This window comes from Acartia tonsa, chromosome 2, assembly GCF_053477335.1.
Source record: "Acartia tonsa isolate MP-2025a chromosome 2, ASM5347733v1, whole genome shotgun sequence".
In the NCBI taxonomy this organism is placed as follows: domain Eukaryota; kingdom Metazoa; phylum Arthropoda; class Copepoda; order Calanoida; family Acartiidae; genus Acartia; species Acartia tonsa.
The window spans coordinates 16,863,520-16,884,143 of NC_137261.1; the positions used below are offsets into that span (position 1 = coordinate 16,863,520).

Below are 20,624 nucleotides of genomic sequence, written 5' to 3' on the forward strand. Positions count from 1 at the left end.
AAAAATTGCGCCCACAGGAGCCATTTAAAGATTTCTGGAGACCTGGAGGATCAGGACCTGCAGGATCATACCTAGAACCTGAAATTGACTTGAACACCTGTATTTAATATGAGGATGTACTACTAAAGGATATTTTAGTATTTTGGTAAGATAAAAAGCTTTTTTTAAGTCAAAAAAATATTTTTGCTCTTTACCTGGATGACCCTGCCAGGTTTGCTGGCATCCTGTGCCCGCCAGGATGGAGATATTCAAAAAATTTCAACTCTCGGTTATGTGTCATACCCAAACTTAAAAAGTCACGCAGTTTGGGCTCTTTATCTTTCACACACACAGAAAATGAGATAGAAAAAACCGGATGGGGGGGGGGCGTTCAACGCCCCCCCCCCGACCGTTAAGGGTTAAATTAAAAATTTTGGGATAGTAGAATTTCATCCCCCCTCCCCCTACCCATACTCCTTAAGTGCTCCTAGTTAAAACTAATTTAATTTAGTTAAAAAAACAATAAGATGTTTAAATTTTTATAAGTCCGGAAAGTTTATTTTATCAGTAATAATTTTTAAAGGTATTTGGTATAATTTTTGTTTATAAAAAATTGTAATGTTCAAAGATTTTTTAAAGTCAAACCTACATTAATTTACAATTTCTAATTTTAGGGCTGATGATAATATCCATTTATCGCATCGTATTGTAGACAGCTTTCCGCGGATATTATTATGAAGAAATATAAGATTAAAACCACTTTTGTTAACTCCGAGGTTCCGATGGTCCGTGTTAACAAAACTGTTATTAATTTTATAATATTTATTTTCATATTCGTGGAAAATTGTCTGTAATTCGATGTGATAAATGATTTTCAGTATTGCTGAAAAATCGGTTATTATCCAGCGGATTTTATTCGGTTTTGAAGCCATACTAGAATAGTTATTTCTCGCATCGTATTATAAACGGCTTTCCGCGGATATAGAATGTACAATTATGAGATTAAAACTAGTTTTTTTAGCCCCGAGGTGACGAAGTCACCGGCTAAAAAAAATTTTTTTAGCCGGTGACTTCGTCACCTCGGGGCTAAAAAAACTAGTTTTAATCTCATAATTGTACATTCTATATCCGTAGAAAGCTGGATATAATACGATGCTAGACATAGTTTTTTCGTATGGATGAGAATCGGTTCCTATCCACCGGATTCGAATGAATACGAGAAAAGATATTCTTAATTCTATATGTAAGGAATGCAAGATTTGCAAAAGAAGATCGTAAAAAACAACAACTTTTCCATTCACAAAAGAACCAAAATGTTTATAAGAAACTTATTAAAATAATATTGAAATCCATTACTTAAAAAAAATACATAATTGTATTTTAACCTCCCCCCCCCAACTTATTTTTTAAAAAAGAAATCCCATATTCCTGATCAAAATTTCCAGTGTTGTTCTAATTGTATGCTAGATTGTGTAAATTGTATTTAGAGGAGCAGTTATGTCAATTTCATTTCATATTTGTGGCTATTTATGTGAAATTTAAATTTCATTTTTTTTCTCTATAAGCCTCCTAAACTTTATTTAGATACAGCGTATATAATTTCCAATAAAAAATGACGTCATACAATACAAATGACCAATGACAGGACAGCAAATGTACATTGTAATTTACCAATGATGAATTTTGCACTATCCTATGATTGATCATTTGTATTGCATGACGTAATTTTTTATTGGAAATTATATACGCTGTATCTAAATAAAGTTTAGGAGGCTTATAGAGAAAAAAAATGAAATTTAAATTTCACATAAATAGCCACAAATATGAAATGAAATTGACATAACTGCTCCTCTAAATACAATTTACACAATCTAGCATACAATTAGAACAACACTGGAAATTTTGATCAGGAATATGGGATTTCTTTTTTAAAAAATAAGTTGGGGGGGGGGAGGTTAAAATACAATTATGTATTTTTTTTAAGTAATGGATTTCAATATTATTTTAATAAGTTTCTTATAAACATTTTGGTTTTTAATACATAGTTCTTTTGTGAATGGAAAAGTTGGGGTGGGGAGGTTAAAATACAATTATGTATTTTTTTTAAGTAATGGATTTCAATATTATTTTAATAAGTTTCTTATAAACAAATAGGCTGATATTGGATTTTTATTTTTAATGGGAAAAAATTTTCATTTTTTTTCTCTATAAGCCTCCTAAACTTTATTTAGATACAGCATATATAATTTCCAATAAAAAATGACGTCATACAATACAAATGACCAATGACAGGACAGCAAATGTACATTGTAATTTACCAATGATGAATTTTGCACTATCCTATGATTGATCATTTGTATTGCATGACGTAATTTTTTATTGGACACTATACGCTGTTTCATTTATTTAAAACCTATAAAAAAATATTCCTTTTCTGATAAAAATCATTAAGGAATCGAAACACATTTTCAATAAATCCTACTTTAATATAAGGGGGGGGGGGTTAATGCAACCATCTCGTAATCAGTGAGCAAATGGCACTTAGAATTCGAATTTTGATCTGAAATTTTGCATGAGTAATCCTTGGTAGGTCTATTATCCCTAAATTGAACAAAAAGTTGGAAAAGTAACGGCTAACGGCTGGCGGCTCAGCATTTTATCCATTTTTAAAACTATTTTCAAGGGAAATCATTACGAAACCTATCTCCACATAATACTCTACGCTGCTCCAAAACGATTTCAAACGGTTCTAGCCGCTAGATGCTGGTACTAGAAATCTAAAAATGTTTTTTTTGAATCATTTCACATTTTTTAAAGCAAAAATATGTTTCAAAAAGTTGATTCCTACATAATTTATGGCAGATTTGCCCTAAAAATAGCCAAAAAACGGCTAAACGGCTGAGCCGTTAGCCGTTACATTTTCAACTTTTTGTTCGATTTAAGAAATAGACCTACCAAGGATTCAGATCTAAATTCGAATTGTAAGTGCCATTTGCTCACTGATTACGAGATGGTTGCATTAAACCCCCCCCCCCCTTACTTGACTTAAAGTAGAAAAAAATTATATGAATAAATTCTTTCTAAGCATGTGCCCTAGTTAAAAAAGAAAATGCCTTTTTTAAGAAAAATGAAATTTGTTTGTATAATGTTGTGAGTGTGTGTTTGTAAAAGTTTATTGTTTACATTAGGATGCCTTTTTAAAAGTCAAGTTCCTTTTACTCACAGTTGTGGTGAACATAGAATAGTGGCGATAGAAAAACATCTATATTTAGTTGTAGTAAACATAGAATAGGAGCTATAAAATTATATCTATGTTCCTTTTACTCACAGTTGTGGCGAACATAGAATAGTAGCTAAAGAACTATATCTATGTTCATCATAAAAATAAAAACGATGCCCTTTGAGGGGAAATAATATGAAAAATAACTTATTTTAAAATACAAATACAATTCAATTTCATGATTATGCCAAATGGAAATCTAAATGAGACAAATAAAAATAAAAGACAAGGCATTGTATTTTTGTCTTAAAATATTGCTAAACTTTTAAAACAATTATTAAGTTAATTTCGTTTAGTTTATATATTCAGTTTAGTGTAGGCTCTCAGAGCATACAGTCGCATGCACAATGTGAAAGCTGCAGTAAACTCACTTGTGACTTAAGTGAGTAACTTCACACAAAAAAAATTATAAATATCAACTTTAGTTATAAAAATATTTTTTCCAAGACATATCTTCTAAAAAAACTACAACTCAAAATGGATCTAAGTGATAATATCTACAAACCCAATTCAATGTCAACCACATTTCCTAGACAATATCAACACTTCATCTTCAAAATTTCATAATCCTCATAAATTAAAATCGCTACTATGTCATCTCTGCCTTCATTTATAAAAATAAAATTCTTCAAATTTAAAATATTTTACCTAAATCGGCCACTTATTCCCAAGAAAATAAACAATATTTCATAGTCAACTTAGCCTTCAAAAAATAATCTTCCATCAAATCTTCCAATATAACTTAATCTGCCAGACATTAGTTGTAAAATTATACTTACATCACTCACTTCTGAAATATTCATAACAAAATTGGCCTAGCATCAGAATTCTGCTAGCTAAGGGTGGGGTTAGCATTTTTCTAGGTTTTATGTAGGTCTCCAAAAAATTAGTCCTTAGATTTACGCTTAATGAGATGGGGCATGAATCTATATTGACTACATATAATAATTTAAACTTCATAGGTGTTTTTTTATTAAGTAGATTTAACAACAAATGTCACCAATATCAACTGCAAACCTAAAATAATGTATCCTAATCGGCCACCACGTTCAATTCTTAATCTGCTAGACATTAGTTATAAATTATACTTACATTATTCATTTCTGTAACAACGTGACAACAATGGCCTAGTATCAGAATTTTGCTAGCTAAGTTGTGGGGTTAGCATTTTCAATTATAAAGGTCTACCAAAAAAAGTCTTTAGATTATGCTTATTGAATGATGGGCAAGGGCATTTATCTTTTTATGACTACATATACTAACCTATACTTTCAGGAATGTCATTATGATTTAACAAAAATGTCAGCAATGTAAACTTCTCCAAACCAAACTACCAAATCCTAAACGGCCAACAAATCCATTCTAATAAATCACAGCTTCAAACAATTCAGACACCTAAATATAGAGTAGCTTCCTTCTAAATATCACAATAAAATTTTTTTATTTATGATACAATCAGCATAATTTTCTTCTAAACACACAAATCAGCATATTTTTTACATTTTAGAACTCTTAAATTGACATTCATTATTTCTACAATTGTATTACTTACAAAATTTCGTTATAACTACAATAATAACTACATATATAACTACAAGGTAACTACATATATAACTACAAGGTAACTACATTTATAACTACATTTCTATATATACAAACAAATTCCAATAGAAACACATAATAAACACCAGTTAAGTCACATTTAATTTAATGCAGTGTAAATAACTGCAATCATATCTCCAAGGGGTTTTTTTTTACTCCCTTATCAGATAACACAAACAGCGGCTTGGGTAAATCCTCTAACTTGACTAATGGTCATAAATGAGGTGTCAAGTCGCAATTATTTACTTATGACTGACTTTATGTTCTATTTTGCATTATGATTAAATGTAATTGTTTTTTCTTCTATAAACTTACATAAACGTTGTCATATGTATAATAATTGAATTTGAAATATACATACATATTTACTAGTGGCTTCGCCCCTAGCCTCTAGGGGCTTTGCCCCAAGAGGTATAATTACATCTTCTATTACTTACCCAGCAGAACGGATCACAAATTTTCGCACCTACCCAGCAGGAAAACATTTTGCGATAAAATTCGCAAAATTCGTAAAATTCGTAAATTTCGTAAAATTCGTAAATTTCGTAAAATTCGTAAAATTCATAAAATTCGTAAAATTTGTAAAAAAAAAAAAAAAAAAAAAAAAAAGAAAATGAAGGGGGGATTTTTTTGTTTTTGGGGGGGTTGGGGGTGTCCCACTTCCCAAGAAAATAGCTTAAAACCACAGCAGGACCAATAGGTATATACCCTAAAGAGTAGGATCTGATCGGTTCAGTGGTTACTGAGATCTTAAGCTTCAGACGGACGGACGGACGGACGGACAGACATCGTTCTACTTTGTATTATAGATTTAACTACATATTTGAAATGAAGAAACATTGGCTAGCCTTTGTAAAAACACAATACAGCACATTTTTTTCTGGAAAGTTGTTTTCATATCTATTTTTCTAAACTTGAAATTTGAAAGTTATGAAATGTCAATGTTAAGTTATTCAGAATCTGGGAAAGTAAAAATGACTTGTGTTCTCTTTAGAGTAAAGTAGGGAATTTTAAATTGCCTTCAAATTGTATCCTATTATATAAAGTAGTAACCTTTTTTGTCTATAGCGAAAGATCTTGCTAATTGCTGATCCGATATGGTTCTTCTATACAGTGAAGCTTGTTATAAGTCCAATGAAGGTTTTAAACTATTTGGGGGTGGGTTTCTTAACCCTCCCAATAAAAATTCCAATCGTAATAATATCTTCACTTTTACATTTTAAAACTCAAATTGAAAATTGGGAGAATGTCGACTTTTTCCCTTCGACCTTTTGAAACCCTAGAGGCTTCTAGGGGGCGTAGTCGCTAGCATTATAAAAATCATGACCAAAAATACCAATAACTAATCAGAATTTTAAAACAATACATTAAAAGTATTTTAAATGTTTGTGTAATGAATAAGTTTTAATTGGAAAAAAAATAGAAATCAATCAAATTCAATAAAAAAATTAATTTTTATTAAAACAAATTAGATCAAAAGACTTTTTGGATAATGCTTATAAAATCTTTAAAAACAGAGATAATTTTCCAGTATTTTAGAATGTTAATGATTTAATTACTGCATTAAATACTGCACTGTACTATATATAAATATAAATATTTTAATGATATAAAGTATGAGCTAAAATAATTAAAATAATTAACGCAATTTTTCAAAAAAAATGCAATCTCATTTTATTTTATAGAGTGTTAAAAACAAAATTTTTAAAATATTAATAGTTGCAATTTACAAGTAACACTCTTGCGTACTTTCTAGATTTTTAAAAATATTTTTTTGATACAGCTACTCTGTAACTATTGCATGTTTTATTGAAATACATTTTTCACGATTTATGGCGATTATGTTTTTTTTTAAATACATATAGCTAGCATATTATTAGCATGTCATTACTCAAATAACACCATCATTCATGCTGCATATAATGTATTTTTGCTGTAACTGTTTCTTTTGTTTGATTGCGCGAGCACCATAGGTATTATTGAATAATCCTAATACTAGAGTAACTGGATGTATGTGAGACTGTCTGTCTTCAAAGGTCTTGGGGAGGTTTATAAATATTTTTAGTAGGTACTTCAACCCTCTCAAAAAAAAACAACCCTTGTAACCACAACTCAAAAAATGTTATAAACAAAAAGTTAGAATTGAGTCTTTTACCCCCCCCCCCCCCCCTCTTTCATCAAGTCCCCCTTGATGCATCTGCAAAAACTCTTACACACATGGGGGATTTCTAGTCTTAATTAAATTTGAAATGTTAAAAATCTTTCTAAATAACAATGCATACAGTGTTAATCCTACCTATTAGATTAGTTTTGCTTCCTCTTAAAGCCGAATTTCTTTCTAATGATGACACAAAGTCAGAACCACTTGAGTACGCTCCTAGTTAAGAATTTTATTAACTTTTTTTTACATACTTAAATGTAATATTACTGTATTATAACGCATCTTATTTGCAATGGTAGAGTTTTTAATTTAAGTAATATTATGATTTTACTAAAAACATATTAATAGAATGCATAGAATTGTTTTTATTTGTCAAAACAATATAAGCTGTATCTATAATTTTGTAAATGAAGTTAGTAGTGTCGTGTAAAATATGAAGTCTCCAAGAAATTAATATTAAAATTATAACTTGCGAAAATTTAATGTATATTTACAAATAAAAAAATAAGAAAGTAGTGTATTCTTTTGTATATCATGAAAAAAAATCCTTCCTTACCTCCAATAGTTGCAGAGCTGGCAGAATACTGGAGGCCGCCTCCTCCCACCGAGCTTGTGGCTGCCAAACTGCCATACCCCGACACTGCACTGCTGCTTCCCTGGCTGCCACCATAGCTGCTGCCTATCTGACCGCCGTAGCTTGTGGTAGCCCCGTAGCCGCCGCCAATAGAGCCTTGTCTGCCGCCGGTGCTGTATCCTGATATGCTTCCGCTACTACCATACCCTAGATATAAAAATAGATTTTTAAAAATTACGGATCATGGAAAGAAAACGAATTAGCGGGTTTCGTTATATTTTCACATTAGCTTTTCATAGGTTATTTTAAAGTAGGTAAATGTTAATGATTGCCCCGCAGGGATAGGAAATTGGCCCCGCAGGTTTAGGGCCCCTTCAAGGGATAGAAATAGGAGAAATGTTACTGTGAAAAAAAATTATTTTTAGGGTAATCATGATTTAAATTTTGTATAGCTATTGGATTTGTTTATTCCTTCCCCCCAAATACATTATTAATGTATTTAACCCGCCTAATTATGTATATATTTATGTTGCTGATGACGGGGAAGAAACTTCTTGTTATCACATTTAACCCAACATAATTCTATATTTAATATTATTATTAATAAAATTTGTACCAAAAAATTTTTTAATAGAAACAAATCTTCTCTACAATTGGAAACAAGTAACGTCCGTCCGTCGTGTCCACATCTAACGTACAGCCCTCTAGATATCTACCTGTATTATATCCTGTCTGAGCAGCAGTTGGTGTAGAACCATAGGTAGAGCTGGTCGCTGTTGTTGACCCATATATAGGTTCCGGCAGGTCATACGACATACTGGAAAATCGGCTTCCATTTTTTAACTGAATATTAAATATAATAAGTAATGAACATAGATTTAAAATCTGACTGTCAGAATGATGGACATTTTGAGTTATAGCATAGATGCATATCCTATTTTGTAAAGTAGTAAGGTTTTTTTGTCTGAAGCTTAAAACTTCAATAACTGCTAAACTGACTGAGTTCTCCTTTTTTTGGAAGCATTACATATGTTTTGGGCATTTTTAAGCTATCTTATCTTTATATATAATACTTAAAATGGTTTTATACTATTTTCTACCCTCTTCTTAAACCTTTGAATATATTATATGTTTATATTAACAACCAAGACCCACATATGAAATTGCAGAGTAGCTTCGCTACTAATTATTTGTAAAATTACCTCACTAGGGTCTTTCTTTTTAGTATACTTTGTTATTAAATCCTCCACCTCCTTCTTCCTCTGGTTTTCTCTATCATCTCCACCATTGCTACTGTTTAGCAGACCACCAACTAGATAGATAGATAGTTAGATAGAAAGATAGATTGATAGATAGATAGATAGATAGATAGATAGATAGATAGATAGATAGATAGATAGATAGATAGATAGATAGTTAGATAGTTAGATAGTTAGATAGATAGATAGATAGATAGATAGATAGATAGATAGATAGATAGATAGATAGATATATAGATAGATAGATAGATAGATAGATAAATAGATAGATAGATAGATAGATAGATAGATAGATAGATAGATACATAGATACATAGATATAATCTCCACCAGTACTACTGTTTAGCAGACCACCCACTACAAGGATTTGTAGCTAGACAAAGTGTCTCAAAAATCATCATAAAAATGATGAAGATGAGAGGGGAAGTGGTAAAGAAAACCAATAAAAAAGAGATGGTTTATCCATCATTTTTATGACGTCACAAGGCTGATTTTTCCACTTTTTCCAGCTATCGAATATTTGGATAAGAAATAAGAAAAAATAAGATTTAATTTTTAAATTCCAAGAACATAGTATTTGTAACATGTAAAGCACACCTACAAAGATTAATATTTAATACATTAAAGTTTTAAAAATCTAAGGCAGGGACATCAAAGGGGGGATAAAGAGTCTATGGAGGGGGATATCCCCATGGAATTCTATCCCTGCAGCGTCTTTTAATCCTGAATTAACCTAACCTCTATAATATAAAATAAGCATTAAAATGCACTATTATAAACATTGTTTGTTGATTAGAGTAAAAACAATAGAGGGGGGAGGGTTTGAATAACTGTATGTTCCATTCCCGAGGACACTGTGTCGACATTTAATTGGGTTCTTGAAAATTAACCAATAGTGTAAGGAATATTAACACAGCCAAGTTGCTACAAAAGAGCAGTAAGCAGTTTTCTATTAGACGAAAAAAGTTCCCCAATAGGGGGATCCAGGTAGTTGTCTGTTTATACATTATATTTAAAGATTTATTGTTTGTGATCTATTTGCTATACAGAAAATGCTGGTAGAAAAAAATGATTCAGAAAAAGTACCTGAGCTGGTACCAAGATTTGAAGTGAAATCATCATAGTTGGAAGTTGTTGGAAGCCTACTACTAGTCACAGACTTCTTGTACGCCAGGATAGGGCGGGAGGTGCTGCTTGTCTGCTGGCTCTCTGATATCTAGGCATAGATAGATAGATAGAAAATAGATAGATATTATTTTGCTAATAATGATATGTATAAGCTAAAATTTTATCTAATTTTCTTTTTAGTATTGCTGTTGATTTATAAAAACCTAAATCTTATTATAAAGTATTCTTTATCCTAGCATAATATGCACCCAAAAGTAAATAATTTGTGTCCTTTAAATGTCCTACTTTGTCCTACCCAGACATATATGTAGGTCTACTAACTACAGTGTGTTTCAAGAGAAATTCTTTTTTTAAACTTAATTATGCAAATATTGCATTATATATTTTAAAAATCCAAACTTTGAGGCTTGTTTTAATATAAAAAATGTTATGCATACTGTTAGGATCGTCATAAGCTCTAGTTTTTGGATATATAAGAACCATTCCTGTGCTATGTATAGTACAGGAGCTACGTGATAAAATGTTCCAACTTAATTAAAACTTTTCAACCATCATATTTTTCAACATATAGCATAAAAATGGTACTTATATGTCCAAAAACTAAAGTGTATGACATTTCAAGACATTTCTATTGAAACACCTTGTAGTATACATGTGTGTGTTTGTGTTTGTTTGTCTGAAGGAATTAGGAATTCACAAATAGAAGAGGGCCATTTATTTTAAATTTTCTCATTGCTTCCGCAAGTTTTAAAGATTACAAATAGTTTTATTTTACATTTAGATATCATTTAAAGCAAAACCTTTTAAATAAAACAATAGATCAATAATAATCTTTAAAAAGTATGGTTCTCATAAAAGTATTTTCATGACTGAATTATTGATAAGAATTACTATGATGAAAATGAAAAAAATATGATTATTACAAGGACGTCAAAGCCTTTTTACTTGAAAGAGGGGGGGGGGGTCAAAAAATCGAAAATTCCTTTTTTTATGGGGGGGGGGGGCCCGGGGGGGTAATCTTTATATCAATAGAGGCAAGGACGTCCAAGATTTTTTTTATTTGTGGGGGAGGAGTAAAAAATAAAAGTAAAAAATTTTGGAGGATTCGTAGGCACCCCAAAATTTATTTGGAAGGGGGGGGGGAGTAATCACCCCTTCCTCCCCCCCCCCTGGATGTCCCTGGATTATTATGTTTTTCGATGTTTTTTTTCTATTTTAATTTTTTTGGTAAAATATGCTCATGTCTTAAAATTAAACAAAAAAAAATCTATGGATTATTATCATATTAGTGGCTACGCCCCCTAGAAGCCTCTAGGGACATTAAAGTGGGAAGGGTAAAATTCGATCACCTCCTCCAAATTAAAATTTTCAAAAGAAAAAGTAAAAAGAAATTGTTTGGCGGTAGAGTGACATTTTTTTATGGGATGTTGGAGGGTATTCCACTAAAATAGTTAAAAACTTTCATTGGACCTATGAGAAGCTTCACTGTAAAGGAGAACCATAATGGTTCAGCGGTTAGCGAGATCCTTCGCTACAGACAAAAATAATTACTGCTTTATATTATAGGATTTACACAAAAGATGTAAATTTTGCACCTAGAAACAGAAAATGTAAAAGTAAATAATAAGAATAGTTATTTCTCGCATCGTATCATAAACAGCTTTCCGCGGATATAGAATGTACAATTATAATATTAAAACCATTTTTTTAGCCCCGAGGTGCCGAAGGCACCGGCTAAAAAAACAGGTTTTAATCTTATGATTGTAAATTTTTATATTCGTAGAAAGCTGGATATGATACGATGCTAGCAGCTAGACATAGTTCTTTTTGTATGGACGAGATCCGGTTCCTATCCACCGGATTCGAATGAATACGAGAAAATGAATGTCCAATGCACATTTAGAAACAAAATCTTGGCAACTTGTTTTTCTATTTCAAAAGAAAAAGAAGGAGTAAGAATGTACATACATGAAAAGAGACAACAAGAGAGAGAGAGAGAGAGAGAGAGAGAGAGAGAGAGAGAGGAGAGGGAGAGAGAATATACTGAGAGTAAGGACAGAAGCGAGGGATGTTCCGGTCAATTTAGACATGTCATACAAATAAATCTTACTACATGGGAAATAGAATTCATTTTCCAGTATCGCTTCGAAACCGATTAATATCCGCTGTATTAGAACCGGTTCTCAGCCACACTGAAAAATTATGTATAACATCGTATTATATCCATTTTTCTCCGAATTTAAAAATGTACAATTATAAGATTATAACCATTTTTATAACAGCGGAAAGCTGTTTATAATACAATGCAATGAATAAAAATTATATAGTTTTGGACTTCAAATATATTATTAATTGCTACGCCCCTGGAGCATTCTTTTTAGGAAAATAGTAGTTTCTTGACCCCTACCATTCCAATTCTTATTTTTAAAAACAAGAAAAATACAGAAAATATTATTTTTTATGGGACTATTTGTTTAAGTACAATTAAATCTACCTCGTAAAAGAAAAAGAAAAATCTAACAAATTAAAGCCTCCTGGAAATGTAATCTCAATCATTAAAGAAATAAATGTAAAATCATTTGTGGAGGAGGTCTCAAATTAGGGAAAATATTTTTACAGTTAAACTCTTAAAAAATTTGCCAGCTGATAAAATAGGAAAAGAAACTAGGAAGAGATATCTTGAATGATAGAATTGGGTCAACAAACAATAATTTATTCTTTCAACTGGACATTCATACATTGAAAACAAGGACGTTTACTGTCATAAAAAGAGCAGTAATAACAAACTAACAATATAGTAAAGAGTAATGAAAATCCCCACAATTCCTCCCTCTATTTATTATCAAATAATTAGAAAATAAAATAGGTTAGGTAGTTTCTCGTTTGTTTGTCTATTACTCCAGGTTAGGTTAGGTTTTATTAGGAGTTTAGAAGCCCTGCATGGAATCCGATGTATGTATAATAGTAATCAAACTTTAAGTATTTCAATTAGCCAACCAAGCTAATTTTGCTTGATTCACTTCTACAAGAGACAAAATGAATTGAAAATTATTGCTAAATTCGAAATATATCTCCATGTCTTAGAAAAGTGTATTTTTTTAATAGGTTGAAAAACGGACAGACCCTAGCTATACAGTAGCTACGCTATTAGAAAGATTATTGCAAGGGTGGCTGTTTACACATGTTTCCCTTAACGTTAGCATAAAATTAATGGCATTGAACATAAATATGTTATCAGCACCCGCAATCTTTCATGCATGCAATTAAAGACTATCACATTTCGGATCATATCGGGAATAAGAGGGAATTTATTATTCGATAACCCCATAGTAGCAGCGAAGCTCTTTATAGTGAGTACAAAAATGATGTCATATTAGAATAGTCCATTATTTCTCATATGACGTATTATAATATAATGTCATTTTTTATAGACATTATAAAGAACTTAGGTAGCGGCTAAAATATAAACATTCAACTAAAGCTAATTGTTATAAGTAGCACAATAATATATATTTATAATATAAAAATAGTCAAGTCCAATACTGCATAAATAAAGTGCGCCGATAATAACAACTCGCGTAAAATTAATTTTTTGAGCGAATTTACATTTGCCGCGAGCATTATTGGCCTTAAAAAGTTATCAAAAAAAGACTTTTTCGTATTTTGATTTAACCCACATACTTTACAATCCAAATTTGTACTTTAGTTACTTTATAAGGGGAATATAGGTGGATAGGCCAGGGTTAGAGGTCAACTTGGCCAATTAAAATTAATATTAGCAATTACACATAAAGTCATTTACCTCATGTTAAGTTTAAAAATGTATTCTTTAACACTGATTTACTTATATATCGTAACCCTAATAATTGAAACTCTCAAACTTATGTAAATTTAAAGAGAATCAGGACAAAAAAAAAACTATCAAAACACTGGTTCTAAATGTTAAATTGACATTTTGCTTATTTTTTGGTACATTTTGTATTCAAACTTTGTCTTAATCCTTTTGTAAATTAGAGAAAACTTTTATTTACAAATCAGACATTGAATTAATCTATCTTCCTTATATTTAGAACAACCTTTTGCATGACTAATATAGACTGTGCTTAACCAACCCTATTTAAAAAAAAACAGAAGCAAATTTTTAAAACATTTTATGGGGTTATCACTTTTGATATTATTGAGTTTTCCATTATGTCTATTTATTTTAATAACGCTAGAAAATAAGAAAAAAACATATGAAAGGTAAGTTTTTACATTAATAACTACGTTATACATTTTCGTTCCTAATACACAAAGACAAAACATAGAATGATAGGTAGGTAATAGAAAGAGGCTAAATTCCATTCCCAAATGGAATTCCAGTTTAAGTATGCTAGCATTCTTATACACTTTAAAAGCAAAAGTATTTTAAGAACTTTTCAGAAGGAACCCGGTATTAGTGTCGGACTGATTATGACGTAACAAAAAAAATTAGCCAATGAGAGGACATTATTGACCAATGGTAAAATTCATAGTAGCCTCTCATTGACTAATTTTTTCTGTTATGTCATAATCAGTCCGACAATAATACCGGGTTCTTTCAGAAGTTAATATTGCAAAACAAGTTTTTTTTTCTAGTTTTAATCTCTTGAGAAATTAGAACGTTGATTATCTATCAAGTAAATACATTTTAAATAATTTTTTTTAAAGCGAAGCTTTTCTATACTTAGGGTCGGTCAAAAAGGTACAATGTTATAAGCGAAGCATCTCTATAACCAAGTCTTAAAAATGTCATTATGTCCTTAAACAGTTTTTTGTATTTAAGAAGTTTTGCAACACATTTATTTACTTTTTGTACATACATATGCATTAGTATTCAGTTTATTCAGTTCTGACACTCTATAAGTGTTAATGTTCGTTTGTCCTTCCATTTCGGAGCTTCGCTTTTATAGATGTTATCATCCTTGTTTTAGTTTTAATCATTTAAGAAATGAGAACGTTGATTATCAAGTAAATATATTTCAAATTAAATTATTTCTAAGAGATTTGTTGTTTGCAAAAAAAAAGCATGTTGACTTTCTTCTCTCGAAGACTGAATGAACTTATGTTTATTTTTTTAAGGATATTTTGAGGAATTTTAATGGTTTTTCTATGACTTCTTTACAAATCTTTGTTGTCATTAACACTATTTATCAATTTTTAGGTCAAGTTTTCATTATAGCTTCCTTTACACCTAGAATTAACATCTAATACTATTTTTAAAAGCGAAGCTTTTCTATAATTATAATTGGTCCGTCCGTCCGTCCGTCTGAGATAGTTAGCTTTTATTCGTTAATTTAGGCATGTTAGAATTGTCCTATCGATTTCAAACTTTGCATGGTGATTCCTGTAGTAGTTTAGAAAGGTACGATTTAGAAAGCGTAGCAACTCTATAATCGTTACCAGAATGTCCGTGCGTCCATTTTAACATGTTTTCAAACAATAAGGATGACAACATTCATAAAAGCGAAGTTCTGAAATAGCAGGAAATACGAACTTTAAAACTTGTAGAGTGTCAGAACTGAATAAGCAGAATATTAATGCATGAGTCTAAACAAAATTTTAAGTAAATTTGTAAAACTTCTAAAATATAAGAAACTGTTTAAGGACTTGATTATAGGGACGGACTTTCTGGTAACGATTATAGAGTTGATACGCTTCCTAAATCGTACCTTATTGTTATAGGAATCATAATGCACAGTTTTAAATCAATAGTACAATTATAACTGCTTTAACTCAGGAAAAATTAAGGAAATTGGAGACAATTGTAATTTATTACAATTGTCGAAAAATTTTCAATTTTTCCATATACCCTGATCATGAGAAAAAATTTATATACCGGTTTACGGGGGGGGTTGGAGGTAATGCCTCAAATATTTAGGGGGTAAGGGGATGACCTAGGAAAATGGGAAAGGTGTCAAAAGTTGCGTATTTACCATACGCAGCAAGCAAAAAAAAGTTTGGGGTGATCGGACCACCGGTCTGCGCGTGGCGGGCGCGCAAGCGCCGAAAAAACACCTCAAAAGTGACCGCGGAAATTTTCCGGCAAATAGTGACTTATGTGAAATTTCAACCATTTTTCAAAACCTTCGATGGGGCAACGTTAATACCGCCAAGACCGTGATAGATAGAGACAAATGGTCTTTTCACGGCACTAAATCTCCGTCAGAGCATTCCGAAAGTTTTATTTTGGTGACCCCCATCCCCCCCGAAGGGGGGGATAGGGGCCCCCAAAGTTTTGCAATTTGGTGTTTTTCACAAAAACCTGTTGGGACCATTTTGGACAGGAAAGAGTCATTTTAGCGGGGTCTGAACATCAGGCCCATAAAATTAGCCCATTGAGACGTGTTAGAAACTAAAAAAAAATTTGGACCCGCCAATGACCGTTTTGACCGTTATCAACCGTTAAACGTAGCGATTTTCGGTTTTTCGACCAAAACTGGTGCAAGTAGTCGTTTTTCGGGATTGACATACAAATGCAAGTTTGTCCAACTTTTTGAGGCGGACATTTCATTACTTATGCATGATCCGCCTCGGGCGGACCGTTTGGCCGTTACGCGCCGCCAAAGGCGCGATTTTTGACGTTTTTTCGAAAAATCTCGGTTTTTGCCCCTTAAGAGGGTGACGGAGTCGTTTTAGCAACGTTGACCTTTTCTTCTTTTTTGTAGAACTTTTTATGGCGGACATTTCTTTACTTTTGCATCATTCACCTCCGGCGGACCGTTTGGCCGTTATTTGCCGCCGAAATCGCGATTTTCGGCGATTTTGCTGTTCGCGAGGTTTTAACGGCCATTTTGGAGGCCAAGAGGTCCTCCAATCAAAATGACTCTGAAATACTTTTCTTTTGCAAATTTAATTTGCAACAGTTCATGTGAAGTTCATTTTTTTGTATCTCCAACCAGTTTTGTTCCAGTTGAAATTTTAAAAAAAATAACAACTACTGTTATTATTACACCACCCCCCAAAATGTATTTACCCCCCCGCAAGAAACAAGTTTGGATGAAATAATTTTTTAAGCCGAAGGCTCCAAAAAAATTATTTCATCCAAACTTGTTTCTTGCAGGGGGGTATTTAGGATCAGAGGTGACTTCAGTTTTAATACATTCTCTCTCTCTCTCTCTCTCTGTTGACTAGGTATAATTACTACAGTTATTAATTATATTATCTTACCAAATCTACCATAACCTAAATCTCTGAATCGAACACTTATTATTACCATTATCTTCTTAATTATTATATTAAATAATTATTATTATATGTCTTAACAAAATTATGATTATCTATTATAATATCTAACATATTACTTATGAATCAAATAATCTTATTACATTAAATCTCTAACAATCTTATAAACTACACACTTATAATTATTTAACCTTCTACTAATTATACTATTATAATTATGAATTATAACATCTAACCTATTACATATCAATCAATAATTATTCAAACTGAATATTGTTATCTTATTATTAATCATAGTTTTATAATTATATTATCTTACCTATAACAACTAATTCAATAATTTCACATAATAATTATAATCATCTTTACTATTTTATTCATATCAATTATCTTTATCTTATTATTGTACATATCTTATAATTATCTTATTATAAACACTACAACAATTATATCATCTAACCTACTGCAAATAAATTCATAATTACTCATGCTAATTATCATTATCTTATTATTACTTATTAATTGTATTATATAACCTACTATAAATCAGTTTTTACTCATATTATTTACAATTATATTATGTTATTATAATATAATAATTATCAAATATATTATCTAACCTCACACAATCATTTAATAATTACACGTAGTAATTATAATTATCAATATTATTATCTTAACTATTTCAATCAATCAATAATTATACATAGTATTTATAATTATCAATAATATTATCTCACCTATTACAAAACAATTAATAATTACACATATATACAATTATATTATCTAACCTATTAAAAATAATTTAATCATTACTTATTTTAATTACAATTATCTCATTATTACTTATTAATAATAATTATAATTATCAATTTTATTATCTAACCTATTCCAAATCAATCAATAATTACTCATAATAATAATTAACATCTTATTAACATCAATTCTATTTCATAATATTATAATTATCAATTGTAATATCTAACCAATTAGTACTAATTCAATAATTACTCATATTAATATAATTGTCTTATTATTGCTTATTAATTATATTATTATCTATAACTTTTTACTAATCAATCAACAACTATTCATATCATTAATAATTATCTCATTCATTATTTTAATTATCAATCACTAATTCTTATACATTACAAATTTCAATTATCAGTCAAGTTACCTAACCTATAACATATATAATACTATTTATTATTACATTGTTATTATAATTATCTTTTTCTACAATACTATAATCATCAGTTCTGATACTATCCCAATCATAACTAGTTTCAATCTTGTTAATTATTATTTTATAATTATATAATGCATATTCCAATTAAACTCAACCAATTATTTTTTAGTAAATATAAATTCTAATGATTATTACTTTGTAAATTCTAATAATTACTACTTTGTAAATATAAATTATAAAGATTATTACTTTGTAAATTTTTTTATTCTAATGATTATTACTTTGTAAATTCTAATGATTATTACTTTGTAATTATAAATTCTTATAATTATTATTTAGTACTTTTTTGCAACAATTACCCCACATTCTGCTCTGCTACAGGCTGATGCCTTGGGCCCCTTACTATATTGCTTTTGATATCACTACCTTTTTTACGCGGTCCCACTTAGGTAAAGTAACTTATTTCCTCATAATTTTTCCGTGTGCCATAAATGTGGTCGATAACCAAACAATCGATTTACAATTTATGGCGATCCCAGCATTGGTACACTCAGGAAAAATTAAGGAAATTTACGATTTAATTTTTCGAAGAAAAATTAAGAGTAAAAATTTTCAATTTTTCCATATACCCTGATCATGAGAAAAATTTTATATACCGGTTTACAGGGGGGGTTGGAGGTATTGCCTGTCATTTTTGAGGGGGAAGGGGGTGACCTAAGAAAATGGGAAAGGTGCCAAAAGTTGCGTATTTACCATACGCAGATAGCAAAAAAAAGTTTGGGGTGATCGGACCAACGGTCCGCGCGTGGCGGGCGCGCAAGCGCCGAAAAAACACCTCAAAAGTGACCGCGGCAATTTTCCGTCAAATAGTGACTTATGTGAAATTTCAACCATTTTTCAAAACCTTCGATGGGGCAACATTAATACCGCCAAGACCGTGATAGATAGAGACGAATGGTTTTTTCATGGCACTAAATCTCCGGCATGGCATCCTGAAAGTTTTATTTTGGTGACCCCCATCCCCCCCGAAGGGGGGGATATGGGCCCCCAAAGTTCTGCAATTTGGTGTTTTTCACAAAAACCTGTTGGGTCCATTTTGGACAGGAAAGAGTCATTTTAGAGTGGTCTCAACATCAGACCCATAAAACAAGTTCATTGAGATGTGTTGGAAACTGAAAAAAAATTTGGACCCGCCAATGACCGTTTTGACCGTTATTGACCGTTAAATGTAGCGATTTTCGGTTTTTTGGCCAAAACTTGCTCAAGGAGTCGTTTTTTGGGATTGACATACAAAAGCAAGTTTGTCCAACTTTTTGAGGCGGACATTTCATTACTTATGCGTTATCCGCCACAGGTGCGCCGTTTGGCCGTTACGCGCCGCCGAAGGCGCGATTTTTGACAATTTTTCAAAAAATCTCGGTTTTTGCCCCTTAAGAGGGTGACGGAGTCGTTTTAGCGACAATGACCTTTTCTTCACTTTTGTAGAACTTTTTAAGGCGGACTTTTCTTTACTTATGCATCATTCACCTCCGGCGAACCGTTTGGCCGTTTTTCGCCGCCGAAATTGCGATTTTCGGCGTTTTCGCCGTTCGCGAGGTTTTAAAGGCCATTTTGGAGGCAAAGGAGTCCTCCAATCAAAACGACTCTGAATTACTTTTCTTTTGCAAATTTAATTTGCAACATTTCATGTTAAGTAAATTTTTTTGTACATCTAACCAGTTTTGTTCCAGTTGAAATTTTAAAAAAGATAACAACTACCCCACCCCTCGAAATGTATTTACCCCCCTGCAAGAAACAAGTTTGGATGAAATAATTTTTTAAGCCAAAGGCTCCAAAAAAATTATTTCATCCAAACTTGTTTCTTGCAGGGGGGTATTTAGGATCAGAGGTAACAACTACTGTTATTATTACACCACCCCCGAAATGTATTTTGGAGCCTTCGGCTTAAAAAATTATTTCATCCAAACTTGTTTCTTGCAGGGGGGTATTTAGGATCAGAGGTAACTTCAGTTTTTAGTACATTCCCTCTCTAAATATAACAACTACTATTATTATAACACCACCCCCCAAAATATATTTACCCTTGCAAGTAACTTGTAAATTATATTATCCTACCTATAACAACTCAATCAATAATTTCATATAATAATTATAATAATATTTATCTTATTATTGTACTTATCTAATAATTATCCTATTATAAACACTATAATAATAAGCAACTAAATTCATGATTACTCTTGCTT

The 20,624-nt window shown here is 31.1% G+C and overlaps 1 protein-coding gene across 6 annotated transcripts in view; it reads right to left on the reverse strand.

The window, feature by feature from the left end:
• The window catches only part of LOC145305757 (dual specificity protein kinase CLK2-like), a 74,216-nt gene that overhangs the window by 18,832 nt on the left and 34,760 nt on the right, over positions 1-20,624 (reverse strand). For 5 of the 6 annotated variants that reach the window (XM_080147559.1, XM_080147542.1, XM_080147567.1 and 2 more), the window contains 5 exons: positions 9,942-10,071; positions 8,799-8,908; positions 8,313-8,439; positions 7,579-7,803; positions 7,158-7,238 (listed from right to left, as the gene is read on the reverse strand). In XM_080147559.1, coding sequence (XP_080003685.1) covers positions 7,158-7,238; positions 7,579-7,803; positions 8,313-8,439; positions 8,799-8,908; positions 9,942-10,071 — 673 coding nt within the window. The remainder of the gene's footprint in view (positions 1-7,157; positions 7,239-7,578; positions 7,804-8,312; positions 8,440-8,798; positions 8,909-9,941; positions 10,072-20,624) is intronic. The other variant, XM_080147550.1, reaches the window with a different exon arrangement.